General features: G+C 41.4%; 1 protein-coding gene across 2 annotated transcripts in view; it reads left to right on the plus strand.

The window, feature by feature from the left end:
• Positions 1 to 12522, plus strand: part of Cd101 (CD101 molecule) — a 41050-nt gene extending 28528 nt beyond the window's left edge. For both annotated transcript variants that reach the window (XM_005389048.2, XM_013516564.1), the window contains 2 exons: positions 1364 to 1759; positions 9824 to 12522. In XM_005389048.2, the coding sequence (XP_005389105.1) occupies positions 1364 to 1759; positions 9824 to 10065 (638 nt within the window). In that variant the 3' untranslated portion in view covers positions 10066 to 12522. The remainder of the gene's footprint in view (positions 1 to 1363; positions 1760 to 9823) is intronic.
• Positions 12523 to 18758: the final 6236 nt, after the last annotated feature.

Genomic DNA, 18758 nt, shown 5'->3' on the forward strand with positions numbered 1-18758 from the left:
CTCAAACCAGTGCTTCCCATGTAGAAACACAGGCTCAGGGTTGTCAGATCTTTTAACATATCCGAAAATTCTAGCTATCTTTTTTAAAATCACATCTCTGTTTGAAACTATTTGCAAGTAAGACAACTATTTTAAAATATAGAGGGTATCAAATAAAAACTGTGCATTAGGTGTGACTGTGGGTTGCCACTTGTACACCATGGATAAGGGAGTGAACTAATGAAGGGGTTCCAGGAAAAGATATTCAAATGGGCTGGTCAGAATTGAAGGTAGGGAAAATTTTCTCTGAGGTCAAAGAAAGAATTTCAGGAAGAAAATTGACTTCAGTAACAAAAACCACCAAGACTTTAGAAACCAAAAAATGACTGCAGAGTTCTGTTTTATTGCAGTCTGGTTTCCACTCCCATCACTAGACGTGGCCAGGTCCAGTTTTCCAGCCCAAGGAACCCTCCAGTCCTTTTTTGTTACTAAAAAACTGTTACTAGAAACTTTTTTTGTTGCTAGAAAACTGGACCTGGCCAAATCTAGTGATGGGATCCGAAACCAGACTGCAATAAAACAGGAAGTAACTTGAGGTGAGAAAACAGTCTAATATAAACCAATATTTTACATGCTTATCCAGGAAAGGAAGGAAAGAGTAAACTGAAAAAAAGCCCAAGATCAAACTTGTATTTAAAAAACAAGTTAAATGTATTTGTAATGGAGTTGAAAATTTAATGCACAGTATAATTTCTTTATTTGTTTGATTACTCTGGATAGCATTCCAGGTCCTCACCTGCTAGTTACTCTGTATGTGTGTATGTGTGGGTGGGTGGGTGGCTGGTATGTGTCAAAATCTGTTTAAAAATATTCTAATCCAGTAATTTAAGTAGTTCCTGTGAGCAGTATTTTAACACTTGTATCAAAAGGCTCAGTCTCTTGAATAACCTCTTCTCCCTCTGCACCTATACTGCAAATACTATCTCAGTGTGCTGGAGGAAGACAATTTGCAAAGAACAAAGGTTAGTGGTATAATGTACAACCTGAAGGGGTGCTGGAAGCTTTGAATAAACCCTCTGGGAAAATGAAGAGGAAGTTGACCAAGGAGAGGTCAAAGCAGCTGTTCAGAGGACCCAGCTGAAGCTGGGTGAATTTTAGTGGCAGGGTCCATTGGGCAAGAAGAGGAAGAGAAGTGGCTGGATTGACTTGTGACAAAGAATGTTTAGACAAATGTGAAAAGAAAGGACAGGGAACAAAGAAAACTGTTAAAGATGAAAGGTGTGATGCCTGAAGAATACCAGATGGGATCTCCCTAGTGAAAACTAGAGTTTTCAGAGGGGGAGTCCAGCCTGAATGACCAACTTACTGTTGTTTCGTCTTCTAGGAAGCAAGGTAAATATCTCCAAAATTTACCTGACAGAAAATGCCACTGAGCATGGAAATGTGGACATCCACTGCAGCCTTGAGGGCTCAGGGGACTCAACCTCCCTGTACTCTGTGACATGGTTCTGGAGCAGGGGAGACACCAGGCGTCACATGCTGGTGCACCTGCAGCACGATGGCTTGCTGGAGTATGGGGATGAGGGGCGCAGGAGACATCTGCACTGCTACCGTTCGTCTCCTACGGACTTTGTCCTGAAGCTGCATGAGGTGAAGGAGGAAGAAGCTGGGATGTACTGGTGCAGTGTGGCAGAGTGGCAGCTGCATGGCCATCCGAGCAAGTGGGTCAACCAAGCGTCAGATGAGTCACAGTCGATGGTGCTCAGAGTGCTTTCTTCAGGTAATGAGGGTTACTTTGCCACAGGTTTACGGTCATGAGAACATCTGGTTCTCCTTGTATGCGTTCCTCCCAGCCACAGTTTGCTTTCCTTCAAGGTGAAGATGCTTTCCAGATTCCCTAATGAAGATGGCTTTGCTATCTCTCTCAGGGCAATTCATTTGAACAAGGTCTATCTGAGGTTTAGGCAATAGATATTTAAGTAACAGATGCCTTTGTCTGACCTGTTCTGCCTTTCTGCTTCCAAACAAAAAAGCCATCAACATCATGTCCTTTTAAATAACCAAATAATGTGTGAACCAGACATTCTTAGCTCTTGGTGCATCTTACAGTTTCAGAAAGCTGTTTAGCAGTGGCAGTGAGAATGTGAGACACTGAAATGATGATTTTACATTTTGACCTGACTAAACCAGAATCAGTTACATCTAAATACAGCCCTAGTCAAAAACAAAAAAACAAGCCAGGTGCAGTTGTACATGCTTGTAATCCCAGCACTCGGGAGTCTGAGGCAGGAGGATTGCTGTGAGTTCAAGGCTAGCCTGGGATACAAAGTGAGTTCAAGTCAAGCCTGAACTGGAGAGTGAAACCTTGTCTCAAAAAGACAAAAAAAAAAAAAAAAAAAAAAGAAGAAAGAAAGAAAGAAAAAATAAAGAAAACAAAACCAGGACAACCTTTCTCAATCAATAATACTACTTTCCTTGTCTCTTTTTGTACTCAGAAAAAACCAGGACTTTGATAGTGATGGTGGTGTTAAGCCTTTCCATTATTACAACAAATACCTGACACAATCAACTGATAAAGATGAAAGGTTTACTTGACTCACAGCTGTAGAGATTGAAGTTCATGTTCTTTTGAGCCTGTAGCAGCACATCATGGTGGGAGCATTTAGTAGAGTAAAAGCACTCACTTCATGATTAGGAAGCAGAGGAGAGAAAGAGGAAGGGACTAGAATCCCACCATTGCCTTTAAGGACATGCCTCCAGTGACATAACAACCTTCCAAGGCCGCATCTCCTAAAACCTTCATTGCCTCCTAATAGAGAACAAGCTTAACCATGTGGACCTTTGGCGGACACTTACTACATAAACTATTGGGTGTGCTTCTTCTCACTGTGCCTTGAAAGACGTGAAGGGAGAAAGGGTGCCCTACAGAACGTATTTACATACTCCAGTAAGGACGGCAGCTACTCAAAGACCCTTGGCTAAAGAATGACCCTCCTCCATGTGAGAAGGTTGTCCTTCTCAGCCAGGCATATTATAGGCATTTATTAGGCATGTATTATTAACAAAAGCAAAACTTTCTCCATAGACCAGTAAATTTTCTCTGATGACCAACAGCTGGCTACACCAGCGGGCTCATTTTTTTAACTGCTTTGTTCCAGTGAGGTTGAAGGAAAAGATGAGAGGTGATTATAAAGCTAAACTTACCGTAGGGAAGGGCCATTGGAATAGAGTTGTGGTCTTATGCCTTACACCAAAAAGGGTAAATGAAGGTGATATTTCCAAGATACTAGCTGGCTTCTGTGACATTTCTTAGGAGGGCAGGAGTGTTACTGAGAATGTATGGCAATGCCTCAGAAGTAGGACCAGCTACATCTCAGCCACACACAGGCTTCTAGAGTGGAGGTCAAAGTTGTATAATTTGTTCCCTGGAGTGCTATCATCCTTGCCTATGTCTTTCTTTTTTTCTGAATTGAACCCATGGTCACTCTACAATTGAGATATATCCCCAGTCCTTTTTATTTTTTATTTTGAGGTAGGACTTTGCTGAGTTGTCTAGGTAGGATATGAACTTGCAAGCCTTCTGTCTCAGCCTCCCAAACAGCTAGGACTATAGGCATGTGCCACGGCCTCCTATGTCAGCTCCATGTCATTCCTCAGAAGATATTTTTTTCTCCTAAGTATCCAGGCAGAATTTTTTCTTATCAACTTTTCATTCTAACAGTTATAGGAAGTTCCATACCCCTGAGCACATTCCATATGTGTTTTCCCACTGGAATTCCTAGAGTCTATAGAATCAGCAGTTTTTGCAGTAGAATAAATAGATAACAACTGTGAGAAGTGCACATTGTGTGACTAGAAAGCACATCTCCTCTGAGGCAGTTGTGGTTCTTCATAATATATATGATATAGTTAATCTCTGTGGAATCCTTGTAAAACAGGAGTAAGGTTTTAAAAAGATGAACTCTGGAAAGGAAACATTAAAAATTGAGTGGTCTTTGTATTCTTCACAACCAAGAGAGCTCAAAAGCCTGTGCCATGACCCACTGAGGATTCTTAGTGAGACTCATATCAAGGATACTCAAGGAAATCCTTGTAACATAGAATCTGGCTTCCACCACCTCACTGTTCCTTTCTGAAGCGGGGGCAGTCTGAGGTGACGAAAAGTCCCCAGAGGCTGGAGTCAGATAAACCTCGGCTCACATCACAGCTTTTCCATCCACTAGTCATGAAATCACACCACAGTTACTTGACTTCTCAAAGCTTTGGCTTTCTCAGAAAATGAGGATCATAATACAAATGTTTTTAATATATCTAGGACAGTTCCTGAGATGTTGTAAGTACTAAAAAAGTGTGAATGTCTTTCCCTTATACCTCCAAACATGCTACACACAGGTATCCATCGATGTCACAAAATAATCTGTTGGATAAATATATTAGGTTCTGAGAACACAAAAATGTGTATGGCAGAGCATGTTCCCATGGAGTTTGTAGAGTAGTGGGGGAGTCAAATCCAGCATGATAGGTGTCCTCAAATAAGTGGTCCTAAGATGCTAAGGGAACACCGTGAGCTAGGGTGAAGGCCCAAGTGGGGAGAGTATCTGGAGGGTGCCCTAGGGTATGGAACCTGCAAAAGGAGAAAATATAGTTTAGTGAAAGGAAAAGGAAGGCAGTATGATAAAAACCATGACACTCCATGCTTAGAGAACTTCAGCAGTTGAGAATGGCAAAAACTGCACCCATGTGGTACAACGGCAAGAGAAGAGACTAGTAGAGTGGAAAGGACACAGATCTCAAGTGTGTCTAATGTACAAAGCTAAGGAAGTGCGCTTTATCATGACAGCTATGGAGTGTCCAAGGAAAGCAGTCACACCATCAGATTTGCATTTCAGAAAGTTCCTACAGGGAGTAGGGGAAAAGATGAATAGTTGCGAGGCAGACAGAGCAGGGAGAACTATTCAAAATTGTAGAACCAAGATGAGACAAGGTACAGGCCTGAGCTAAGGCAGTGTCAGTAAGACTGGGAGAACAAAAATTAGGTATTAGGAGGTGTTATCTTCTAGATTTAGTGACTGGTTAGATATATGTGGGCAATGAAAGCACAGAAGGGGGAAAATCAAGAGTGAATATTTGGCTTAGACAGATGATGGGGCCATTTACCCAGCAAAATAATGCAAGAAGAAGGTTTAGAGAGAAATCAGTCCAAGTTTGAATAATCTGAGCTGGAACTGAGCTTGTAGTACCTGTGAGTTGGAGAGAGGAATGTGACACATAGACATTGGGACTTCCAAATAGGATCTGAACCACAATTGTACATTAGGAGCCTTCAATATGTAGCCCGTAATGATCCTCAAGGGTGGACCTTGAGATGTACACCATTTATTAGGGGGATGGAGAAGCAGAGCCTATAATGGGGTCTGAAGGGAGCAGCCAGGAAGTAGGAGGAGAACCTGACTTTGGGCTGGGGATATGGCTCAGAGGCACAAGCACCTGCCTAGCAAGCACAAGGTCCTGAGTTCTATTCCCAGTACAAAAAAAAAAGAGAACCTGACTTTGATGCTATCACAGAAATCAAGCACAGAGGGGATATCAAAGGGGAAGGAGAGAACACAGACTGAACAGTGCAACGAGGCTGATTAAGATAAGAATGAAAAAGCCTCCATTGGTTTTGACAATACAGGACAACTTTAGAGAAGCAATGAGAGAAATCAGACTGAGGTAGGCCGAGCATGTGGACACAGCAAGTACAGACTACACTTTCAAGAGCAGTAGTTAGAGAAGACCATAGCAAATGGCAAGTAGTGTCAGGAAAAGTACCTTGCTTCTGGTTTTTTCAGATTTGGTTTAAAGATATGAAGGACTTGAGAACATTCACATTTTAGAGGGGAAAGAGCCAATAGAAAGGCAGAAGATAAAGTATAGAGTACAGTAGGTACGACTGACAGTCTAACATCTGGCCACCCAGATGTGCCACCCCCATACTGCAGTGCTGCTCCCTGTCTCCCTTTCCTGGTGACCATCTGATTACTCACCTACATAGTGAACTGCCACCATCTCAGTGACTTATCAGCACTCTTAGTCATCGCACCTATAGTTACTTGTTTAATAGTGCTCACCACCACTTGCATACACAAGACAAAAAAAAAAGACTTGGATGGGAAAGTCAATTCTTAAAGAAAACGCACGTGTCTATCACACTGAAATTTCTTGAGAGGCCATGTCATTTATGTTTTTCCACTGCCTTCAACAAGGCTTGGCACGTGGCCTGCAACAGAAACTTGAAAGGGTAGGGGTTCTTCAGTTAGACTGAACCAGGACTGGTTCACTTATACTGGTACACTTGCCATCCGGGAACTGTTATCTCTTGGCAGGAGCCGATCCTCTCCTATGACATGCACAGCCACTTTTCCAAGTTTTGAGTTGGTGGGTGGAGAGAAGTTGGTAGCCCCTTATTATTGATGCCTCTCAAAAGTCAGCATTTCTGAGCTACTGTCCAAAAGGGCTTCTATACTGTGTGTGGAAGCAAGTTATAAACTAACCCCATGATGAAGTATTCTCATTACATTTTGGCTCTGTTTTGAAGGCCTTTATTTGAGCATCAGGCACTTACTCAAATTGATTCCAAATGCCAAACCTTAATGGTTTTGAGTGTCACCAGTTCTAATCCAAATATGGGTGAGAGGCAGATGGTGGGAAATGGTGATTGTGGGATCCAGAGTAAACACTGCCCTCTCGGGAGAGGTAATTTAGAAGCACCAGAGCTGACAGTTGCTAGCTGTCAGCCAATTTAGCGCTCTGAAGAGTGCACTCTGCTGTCCTTTGATGGCAGACTGCTCTAAGTGGAGCAGCCTCCTCCCCATTAAGACAGTCAAGCTCTCTGGCAATCACTTCATGGTAAAGCTTCGTGTCCCAAGACAGAAATCCCATTACCAGATTTCTTCCTGCCTCTTATATGCCAGCCCCATCTCACTCTACCATCCTAGCAAGTGACACTTGGTACCACAGACATTCATAATTCTCTGCCTCCCATGACTAGAAAAGGAAGGTAGAGCCTCCTAAGTCTGTGGCTCTCAGCTGGATGTCACCCGGACCTGGGAACAGAAATATCAGTAATCCAAGAGAGTTAGCTTTCCATTGTTGTGTCAAAACACCTGAGATAATCAACTAAGAAAAGCTTTTTGGGGACTCACAGTTTTGAGCGTTCAATCTATGGTAGTTGAATGGCTTGTTGCTTTGGGTCTGTGATGAGGCAGTACCTCATGGCTGGAATGTGTGGCAGAGGAACCTGGTCATTTCATGACAGCCAGGAAATAGAGGAAAAGAGGAGACAGAGAGGGGAGACAGAAAGTCTCACAATCCCGTTCCCTTTCAAGAGCACCTCAGTGACCTATGACCTCCCATGAGGTCCCACCTCTTAAAGGCTCTAGGACTAAGCCTTTGACATATGGGTCTTTGGAGGACATTTTAGATCCAAACTATAAGCATAGGGCCAGTGGCACAATGGACAATGCGTCTGACTATGGATCAGAAGATTATAGATCCAAGTTATAGCACTTGTGGTCCCTGTGAGGAAGCAGTAGGCTCTCACCCTGCTGTCTGCCCGGTCTTTTGAAAGGTTACTTGTGATTTACTCAGCTTTCCCAGTAGCATTCTAGCTGATATTTATTGCTTGCTGACTAAACAAATGCTCTAGGTACTATGTTAAGTGCTGTATTATGCATGATATCAACACAACCCTAGAGATTATCATTTATGTTTGATTGATGAGGAAACTAATGATTAGAGATGTAACTTATCCAGTGTCAATAACAGTAAATTAAAGAGTGAGGATTTGAACCCAGCTCTCTGAAATGCAGTAAGTGCTCAGTTACTACTCTGGACAAATGTCCATGGCCAGTGCTCTTAACACCTGGACTCTGCTCCCTTCTCTCTCAGTATTGCAGGTTATGCCTTCTTTTGTATTCAAATTCTTTTTTTTTTTGTATTAGGAATCGAACTCAGGACCTTGCACTTGCCAGGCAGGCGCTTGTGCCACTGAGCTGTATCCCCAGCCCTCCTTCCTTTAACTGTACTTTCAAGTGTATTCTGTTGAGAACTGGTAGAAAAACTGTAGTCAAGCCAGATTATTCTGGAGATGAGTCCAGTAGAATGCAGGAAGAGGACTTAAAGAATTAAAATCTAGTTTTGCCATTGCTTCACCTTTCAAAAAGAAAAACCAAACTTAGGATGGAGAATATAAAGGAGACTAGACAAACTCTAAGCCATAAGCCTCAGCCATTCTTTTCCAGCCCCACTTGGAGCTGGCAGCCTGCAGGGAGGATATTTACTTTGCATGACATGAGTCAGCCACCCCCAGGTTCCTGTGTGGTCAGCACTCATGCTGTTGACCCATTCACCAGGCTCCACGGAGGTCCAGTGGGCAAAGTGCTGTACAAGATCTCAGGCACCCCAGGCCCTACCCTACAGCAGCACACAGTGTGGGACTTGAGCAAATGTCTAGATTCTATCTTGATTCCCAAGAAAAGGATGCTCTTCAACATGTAAAATGCATCAGCAATATCAGCAATGGAATTCTGGCAGTGGGAATTTGGTCACAAAGACCTTTAACCCTGTGTTCATCTCTGAGAATCTATAATCCCATGAATCCTATAGCTTAATCTTTGAGGAAGAAATTGCTTATATCTTTACAATTTTCCAAGAAAAGCACAGCTATTATTAGCAGCAGATTTTTTTCAGAACAATCCTGATTTCAAATATGATGTCATAAGTAAGTAACTAGGAAACTACATTTAATGGTTGGTATCTCTTTAAGCATATGACTTTCTGCTTCAGAGTCTGTAAACCTGGTTATCTGACCAGTGGCTCAGGGCACCATTTCCTGGAACCTGTGGTATTTGCAGTCTTCCTGCTTTGCTTCCCTGACCAGGGAGGATGGTACATGCTCTGCATGTCTGTCTGCTGATAGTGCTTCCCAGGGGACTGCAGATGGTGGAGGATCATAGGCTTCAGCAGGCCTTTACATAGTATCTCTGGCCCATGTGTTTGCAGCCAGTTTGATTTAATTCAGATCAGCAAAGCTACTGAGCACCTGTGCTAGGCACTGTAGGGGAAGCAAAAACAAACGACACCAGCAGATATATTCAAGTAACTCTAATGAGCCAAAGGACATAGTGAAACAGAATGGAAGAGTCCAAAACAAAGAGTTTTGTGAGAGGGGACAAGAAGAGGAACTGTGCCCAAGGCAAGGTAGGACACACTGGCAGAGGAAGTGTGATCCAGTTAAACCCAGAGGACCCAGAAGATTATGTGCCAGGAATGACCTTCTAGGAACACAAGGAGGATCCCTAGAGGTGGATGCTTGGGGGCCACCATGGGTCAGGAGAGAAGTGCTTGCTGGGCAGGTGCAGCTGTGTAAAAGGAAGGTGCAGTGGTGTGTGTGTTTCACAAGCAGCTGTGGGAATACTTCACTGAAAAATTCAGGACAGGCAACACAGTGAGAATGAGGGCTGAATTATAGATATCTTTTCTGAAGGAAGAAGATTAAAGGAGAGTTTTCTTCTTTTTTTGTTGTTTTGTTTTTCATTTTGGCTGGTAGTTTTAAGTAGGTCACTGGAAGCAGCTCTGTTGGTTGGCAAATGTTGGGCAAGTGGGAATTGCGCAGCGTGTGCCTGGGGGCCTCTCCTCGCCCCATCCTGTGCTCACACATACAAATTAAGGGGTAGTGCCACTTGGCCCCATTATTTTTACATACATTTGCTTGTAACAATAAATGGAGAAGTGCACGTGATTGATTAGTTCATGTAAGCTATGTACTGATTGTTCTGTGTTTTTTGCTCTTTGGTTGCAGAGCCCACGTTTCCTGCCAGGATCTGTTCCTCAGCACCTTTACTCTATTTCCTAGTTGTCTGCCCCATTGTCATGTTTGGTCTTCTGTTGATTTCCCTCCTCTGCTTATACCAGAAGGCCAGGAAGTTGTCAAGGGAGAGTCTCAGCGCACAGAAAGAAAAGGCTCTTTGGGTAGGCATGAAAGGGGCTGGAGGCTGGACCGCAGACAGAAGAGAGGAGGAAGAGGAAGATGAACACAACTGAATCCTGAGAGGTGCCTGCAGCTGCAGTGTGCTGGGACTTCTGAACTGGACTGGCTGGGGCCTGAAAGAATTCTGATTCTGTCCTTTACCATGTCTGGGGCTCTGTGCATGTCACTCAGGGCTCGCAGGGAACATTTAGGGAGCACTTACGTGCTGCCTGGAACTGTAAGTGCTTCTTTGTGTATTAACCTGCCTACCCAGTGTAGCCTTCAGGAGTAGATAACATCATTATCCTAGAGCCTCCCTCCCACAGCCTGGGCCCTCACACAGCATGGAGGAGCAAATGAGCTGCTAACACAGAGCCCTGGGTGGGCCTTCCCTCTCCTCCCACCTCTTACACCACTGATTCTCCTGGAAACTCTGGCTCCAGGTGATCTTTTTGCTCTAGGTAAGAAACATAGGAATGAATCTGGTGTCAGCAAGGCAAAAGGAATTGAGAACACGCTCTTTTTTACTTCAAATCTGCCTCTGCAACCAGAATGTAACTTCTTTCCAGGGAGAAATCCAATTATCTTCCTCTAGCTCATCTACAAATGCCCACTCGACAGCTTAAAAGTAGGAGAATCAGTATTGATTCTTTGATAAAATGATAAAACATTTTATACACTGATGGGAGGGTGATTGTTTTTGTGCTACAAGACTTAAGTCATCATGAAGGAAAACTCTTCTGTTCTTGGGGGGTGGGGTGTTTGTGCGGCAATGTATCGTCCATGTCTCCCCACCACCAAAAGCCCATGGCTCTTGGTACTTTCTGTGACCTGACAGTCTTGGGTAGTAGGAAAAGACTGTGGTAGATCTGGAGGAGGAGAGGTCACAGGGCCACCACCCCTCCTATTCTAGCAGAGCTAGGGTTCAAGACAAGCAGCAAGGAAAATCTGATGCTTAACGGTCCCCCAATTCACAGGCTGGAAAATTCCAAGGATAGGGCCAACATGCCATGTCTTCAGCAGGTGTCTCTGCAGGGCCTAGGGGCCCTCACCTTTATTTCAAAAGCTATTCAGACGCAGGTTTAGCCATAATTGGAAATCAATCAATGCCACCTAACAGACTTGACAAAACACCTCTATTTATCATCTATGTGACCAACAGGGTTGCTTTAGCATTCAGTAATTTGCATTTCCAAGGAGAGCAATTTATTTTTAATTATTTTATCAAGTACACAGTCCTCTCCAAATGTAATTAGTTCCTTTGCTCCTTTGCAAGCAGATTATTGGTGGCTGTGAGAACTTCCTCCACAGACCTGCGGATTCCTTAAATTCATCTCCCTTTATAGCCTCATCTGAAGTACTCCAAATGTTTTCTTAAACATGTCAACACATTTACTTCTCTCTCAGGTAGGGGAGCATATTTTTTCTGCACACAAAGCTGAAATTAAGACGTCTTAGAGAGTATGATAACCCGTTCTCCCATTTTTTAGAAAACTTTATTTTAATTGGGATTTTGAAGAGAAAGAAAATGGAGCCCCAACCAGAGAATCCTAGAATGGATGGCGTGCTGCCCATTTTCCTGGAGCACCCACACCCCACCGCCTCACCTCTCTGACCTGGGTGTGCTTTCTGCTCTCTACTCAAACAGCACTTCTCACCTTTGAGCCCTGCACTGGGCAGGGGCACGCAGGGCTATCAAAGGCTCCCTCCTACCTCAGTAAAGCAGCGGGAGTGTTTCCCAGGAAGTGCTTCCACCCATCGAGCACCATGGCAAGTGCAGGGCCCAGCAGTGACTCAGACACAGCTTCCTCCCATCTGTTCTAGATGCTCTCTAGACCTAGAGACCTACGGCACATTAGGTTTTCTTAGAAACTTAAGAAAATCTATTGCACTATTTGTCCATTGTGAGTTTTTAGACAACTAAAACCTCAGAGTCATTTTTCAACTTTTGAACTTTTAGAAAAAATTTTGCTGTGATTCAGTTCAACAGATACATTACATGAAACTTCCCTCCAGTTATGCACTTGCTCATTTTAATGTTTGAAACCTAATGGAGAGCTTCACTTTCACTCATTGCTTTCAACTTTTCCATTCTGTATCACCTGGTTTTGCATTCAGCTTTTTTTACATAAATCTTCTTTGGCAACAGGACAAGACTCTATCTCAGGGATTAGCAAACCGTGGCTCAAAGGGCCAAATCCAGCCTACCATGAGTTTTAAAAATATAATTTATTAGAATAGAGTTGCTCCTGTTCGCTTTCTATCTATGGCTGCTTTCATGGTAAAATGGTAGAGCTGAATAACTGCCAAAGAAACCAGATAGGCTACAAAGCCTAAAATGCTTACTTTTTGACCCTTTACAGGAAGTTACCAACCCTACTCTCTTCTGATGTTTAATATTCTGTCTGTCTTGGCTATGTATTATGTTTCTGGGAAACTTGATTTGAGCTATTATATCTCAATCTGTTATGAATCTGATTTGACTTAATAAATAATCTTAGGCCCTCAGGATTGCTGTTTAGTCCAAGCCATTCTGCAGTTTGAATCCTTCCTTTCAGGCTCATGTTAGAGCTCATCACCCCTGCACAATTCCACACCACTGTATTGCAAACTTATTCTGTGCAAGGCAAGTTGACACAGAAATAAATAAGGCATGGTTATTCCCAGAGGAATAGTAATTTATGTGGAAGGTGAATGCAATGATAGAAATTTTATGCCAAGATAATTTCTCACAATTGCACATGATCTGTTCATCATCTCAGTCTTATGGCATCCCTACAGAAAAGAGATTATTATCTCTGTCCTCTGAGTAAGGAATTAAAGCTCAGATAGCTTGGGATTTATCCAGGATCACATAGCCATAAACAGAGCCCCCCACCCCCGCAAGAAAAAACCCATAAGAGTCCAAGTTGAGGTCCTCTGATAAAATCTGGACAAGAAACACCATTCTCAAATTCATTGCTATGGGTAAACCTGCTGGTAATAATACCAACCTCACCTGGTTTTTCTGGTGACCAAATTAGATACTTTCATGGAGACAAGTTTTAACCATTTCAAATAGTAAATGAATGTCAGTGTAAGCCACGTTATCCTAATTCCTGTCTGTCTGTGCACATAGTGAAATGAAATCAATAGTAGTAATTCACATTCTACAGGCCTTCACCACAGGTCACTTACACAGGGTTTTGGGCATCTACAATGTCTTTCAAATACTTCTGGGAATTCCCCAGAATCCTGAGAACTCCTCTGAGCTCACAAGCAAGGATATCCCCACGATTCCTGGCTGCTCTGTTCAGCTCTCAAGCTCTGTGGCAGTTTGGATGCTGGACCACTGGAGGTGCCAGGCTGCATATTTTCTGTGGTAAGCATGGAAAGTGCCTCACCTTCAGTCTGTCTTTGCATTACACTCTGCTATAGGGGGATGGATCCAAGATTGCTTCTACCTTTATGTCTGTAAATACTCTCTTGTACAAACAATTGTATTTGCTTTTGCCAAATTTCTTCTTTCTTTATACAGTCCAGACACCACCTAGTCTGGGACCAGGCTGAGAGAGAGAACATACTATGTGCTCTCCATTTCCCACTTTACTTCCCAAGCACCTATGCTGTACCCTCTTCCCACTGTTCCTTTTTCTTCCTGCAAGTAGCTGATGCAGTTTTGCTTATGGAGAGGTTCAGGGTCAGAGAAGTCTGCATTCCCTGTAGGCTCAAGAAAGAGTTCTGTTACACCAGCTATTAATGTATAACTATAACGTAGTAAAGTGCAACTGGTACTAGAAATAAGAGAAAACTTTACCAAGAAGATATTATTTGATGTGGGCTTACAAGCACTGAAATATATTAATAGGAGAAGTTGGGGTCTAGGCAGGGGGAACATAAAAAGTATAGTCTAGCTTTGGTTTAAGTGTCAGTTCTCTTGAGGAACAGTGAGAGATAAGTGTAGAAAGAAAAACAAGGGCTAGGGATATAGCTCAGTGGCACAGCGCTTGCCTGGCAAATACAATGTCCTGAGTTCAATTCCCAGTGCCAAAAAACGCCCCCCCAAACAAAGACAAAACAAAATTCAATGGATGGGAAGGGGCAAGAGAACAGATCTTGCACAAGAACTTGGACTTTGTATGGATGACAATGGTGAGCAGCTGTGCCTTAGCACAGATGTTGGCTGGGGTTGGGGTGAGGAAGTTGGTGTTACCAAAGAGAGGCACAGCAGCCAGCTGCAATACAATCTTCATTTTTCTAATTTTTATAAATGGAGATAACACCAATTTTGTGAGTGTTTTATGTATAGAGCAAAATTATCAGGAAGTTTTGAGTATCACATCAGACCCATAGAAGTAGCTAAAATATATGTCAAATACAATGAGATATGTTATAAGATTCTTCTTGTGCTTAGTAAGTATTTGTTAACCTAATTTCCTACCAATGAATATAAGGGCCAGTTACATTCGTTCACTATCTCCACCGGTTTCCAATTTAGTTTTCTGATGCTTACTTTTATGCTTAATGTACTTATTAGAAATGTGAAGTTCTAACATGTTACCTCAGAACACAAGGCTCCTTCTACATCAGCTCTGACAACCAAACAGAGATGTTTTGACTAGAAGCATAATTATCACATTAAGCTATTTGCTGAGACAAAATACCACATCAGATGAGGACAGTGATTAAGTGTATTTGCTATAATTAACCAGTAGAGAAAAATCCAAATTTTCTGCTCCTTTAAGGTTATAGTGGCAGGGGTGGAAAGGGTGTGAACTTCCAGTTTAAGTTACCTTTTTCAATAGTAGGAGCCTGGGTCAGTTTATCCTAGTTCTGTTCTGGTACTCTGTGCTCTATCCATGCCAAAGTACTTGCTGGCTCCCAAATGTGTTCCTCATTTTGCATCTGTCACTCTGGAAGACTTTTCCTCTTCTATGACCCTGAACACCCCCACTGAATTGACCTCAGACTTGCCAAGGGTGTTCACACAAGATACTGGGGAAAAACAGTACTGTTTTTCTCTCATTTACATGTTCTGGACTGGATCATGTTCAAGTAGAGAGAGGCACAATACAGACCACAATCTTGGAGAGTCCACTCTCCCCAGTCATTCCTTTGGTAGCTGTAAGGCTATGATCCCCAGCAGCACTCTGTTGGGCTGTTTCTCTGTGACCTGATGGCGTGGACATGGAGAAAGCCAGCCATATAAAACCTGCCCTATATCACTGGTGCAATTTTACAGCCTACTACTTTACTTCATGTACAAGACAAATGGCTCTTCAGTGTGAAGGATTTTCAGCATGTTTTAGTTATAACAAAAATCATTAAGAGTACTGGGCCACACACTATGACATTACTAATGTCTCACACTACGAGAACACACTATGACAATACTAATTCAGGTGCTTTGATAGCACACATGTGCATATGTAGTGAGGTCCTAATTAAAACATGTATCAGTAACAGTTCTTTGGATACATTAATACTATAGACCAAGGATCATCAACTTAGATGTTTCGGGATCTAAGCAGGTAAATGGAAAGAAAAACAATTGGTGGGATGGTCTTCAGGGAGTGATGAAGACTACAGCAATTGGAGCATGCGTTTCTATTTAAAAGCACTCAGATTCCACATAAGATATAAGATATTACACAAGTAATTAAAACACTCTAGAAGATGCAGTTCTTTCCTTTGTAGTTCTGCTTCACATCCTAAAGCCATCAATAGGCACCACATCTCTGCAGTCAAAACAGCATCTGAAGATTATGCTACATCTAATGATCATGACTGTTTGCCCGTGTTTTCATCTAGAAGCTTTATCAGTTTACCACTCAAAAGTAGGTCTATAATACACTTCGGATCAATTTTTGTAAAAATTATATTTTATGTGTAAAATGTACAGGAGAAACCTTAAACACTACTGATAGGAATGTAAAATGGTACAGCTATGAAAAAACAGCGAGCTATTTCCTTTCATTTCTTCGTTTTATCTTACTAAAAAAATAGAAATAGAATTACCATTTGATCCAGCAATTCCACTTTGGGTCTATTCTCAAAATAACAGTAAGCAGGAACATGTGGAGATTTTGTATGCCCATGTTTACGGCAGCATTGTTCTCAATAGTCAAAAGGTAGCAGCAACCCAGTGTCCACTGATGGATGAATGGATAAACAAAATAAACTACATGTGTGTCAGCTTCGCATCACTGTGAAAAAAATACTTGAGATAGACAATTAAAGGAGGAAAAATTTGGCTCCGGATTTCAGTCCACTGTAAGTAAGCTGGCTCCATTGCTTTTAGGCCTATGGAAAGACAGAAACATCATGGCAGAAGCTCACAGCAGGGAAAAGCTGCTCAGCTCATGGCAGCCAGAAAGCAGAAGGACTGAAAGAGCCAGAGGAGAAGGGGCTGGGGACCAGAGATAGTCCCAAGGCCGTATCTCCACACTCCCTGCAGCTAGGTCCCGCCTCCTGTCTCCATCATCTCCTAATAACAAATCCTAACTATAGGCTCATCAATGGGTGAATCCACTTGAAACAGTCACAATCCCCATAATCTAATTATTTTCCAAAAGTCCATCTTCTGAGCGCATGAGTTTTTTTGGGGGGGCACATCTTATTTTTTTATTTATATATATATTTTTTGAGGTAGGGTCTTGCTATGCAGTTCAGGGTGGTCCTGAACCCACAGCAATCCTCCTGCCTCAGCCTCCTGAGTATTGGGATTACAGGCATCACCACCACACCTAGCTACTGGGGGTACATTTTAGATCTAAACTATAACAATATGTTAGGAAATATTGGTCATCTTTAAAAAGGAAGGAAATTCTGACAGATATCACAACATGGATGAACCTTAAAGAATTATGCTAAGTAAAGTAAACTACTCACCAAAGGAAAAATATGCTATGATTATACTTATAGTCAGAGTAGTCAAGTTATAGAGACAGCAAGTTAAATGATGGATACCAGGGTTGGTAGAGCAGGTAATAGGGAATTATTATTTATTGCATTACAGAGTTTTTATTTTAGAAGACAAAAAAGTTCTGGAGATAGTGGTGACAGTTACACAATATATGACTGAATTTAATGCCACTGAAATGGATACTTAAAATGTTTAAAATAATAAACTTAATTTTATGTATATTTATATATTATATATGTACATTTTAGCACATTTAAAAGTAAAATAGCCAGGCATGGTGACACATGCCTGTAATTCCAGCACTTGGGAGGGTGAGGCAGGAGGATCACTGTGAGTTCGAGACCAGCCTCAACTGCATAGTGAGACCCTGTCTCAAAAATATTTTTTAAAAAAAGTAAAATAAACTGGATATCATTATACACACCTGTAATCCCAGCATTTGGAAGTCTAAGTCAGGAAGATTTTGAGTTCAAGTGCAGCCTGGTATTACTTAGCAAGATCATATCTCAAAAAACAGAAAAAAAAAATGAGATAAAGGTCAAAATTCATTTCTGTCCATATGATTCTCTCATTGTTCCAGTATCATATTTTTAAAAAGAGTATCCTTTTTGTAGTACAGAGGCATCTATAGCAAAAATTAGGAGAATATTATATTTTTATGTAATACTTAAGAAATCTTTGCATAACTTTAATAAAATTCAGTGATATATTAAGTAATTACCAATCATGACTTAATAACAATTTGCCACTGAGCATAATTAATTATAGAAATGCAAAGCTAGTTTAACATAAAAATTCAATCTATATAAATTATTTTTATTAACAGAATAAAAAAGAAAAACACTTGATCATTTCAATAGATACCAAAAAGAATTTAATAATGTTTAATATTTACTCTTCATAATAGGTCTCAGTAAATTAGTAATAGAAGGGAACTTTCGAAAGCTGACAAAGAGTATCATATTCAATGGCAGAATATTGAATTCTTCTCCCCCATATTTAGGAACAAGATGAGAATGTCAACTGGCACTGTGTTTCTGGAACATAATATGCAAGGTGCTAGCCAATGCAATAGGCAAGACAAAGAAATAACAGACAAATAGGTTTCAACAGAAGTTAACCTATGTTTAATTGCAGTGACTTGATTTGTTCATAGAAAAATTTAAAATGCCTACAAACAAGGATACTGGATGTCACATCAACATAAAAAAATGAACTATGTTTTATATATTAAAAATAAAGAATTGGAAAATTAATTTGAAAATTATAATAACATATAACATCAGATGTCCTGGACTGAATTTAACAAAAGATGTGCAAAAACTCTATATTCAATAGCATAAGACATTGCTGAGATTTTAAAAGACCTAACTAAAGAGATTCCATTTTCATGAATTGAAAGGTCAATATTATTAAAATGTCCATTTTCTCCAAGTTGAATAGATTTGAATAGATTTGTTAGCAATGGGTGTGTGTGACAATTTTAGTCCCAATATCAGCCCCTAGGCCATGGGCTGATACACTCTGTGTCCTGTTAGAAACTAGGCTGCATAGCAGGAAGTGAACAGTGGATGAGCAAGTGAAGCTTCATCTGTATTTACAGCTGCTCCCATTGCTGCCATTACTGCCTGAACTCTGCCTCCTGTCAGACGAGAGTTGGCGTTTGATTTTCATAGGAACACTTACCCTGCTGAGAACTACAAGGGATCTAGTTGTGTGTTCCTTATGAGAATCCAATGCTTGATGATCTGAGGTGGAGCTGAGGCAGTGATACTAACACTGGAGAGCAGCTGCAAGTACAAATTAACATCAGAAGAGATTGACCCCACAGAGACCATAAAAAAAAATCAATTGCTTACAGAC

Source organism: Chinchilla lanigera, unplaced genomic scaffold (assembly GCF_000276665.1).
Source record: "Chinchilla lanigera isolate Chin_1 unplaced genomic scaffold, ChiLan1.0 scaffold00034, whole genome shotgun sequence".
Classification (NCBI taxonomy): Eukaryota; Metazoa; Chordata; class Mammalia; order Rodentia; family Chinchillidae; genus Chinchilla; species Chinchilla lanigera.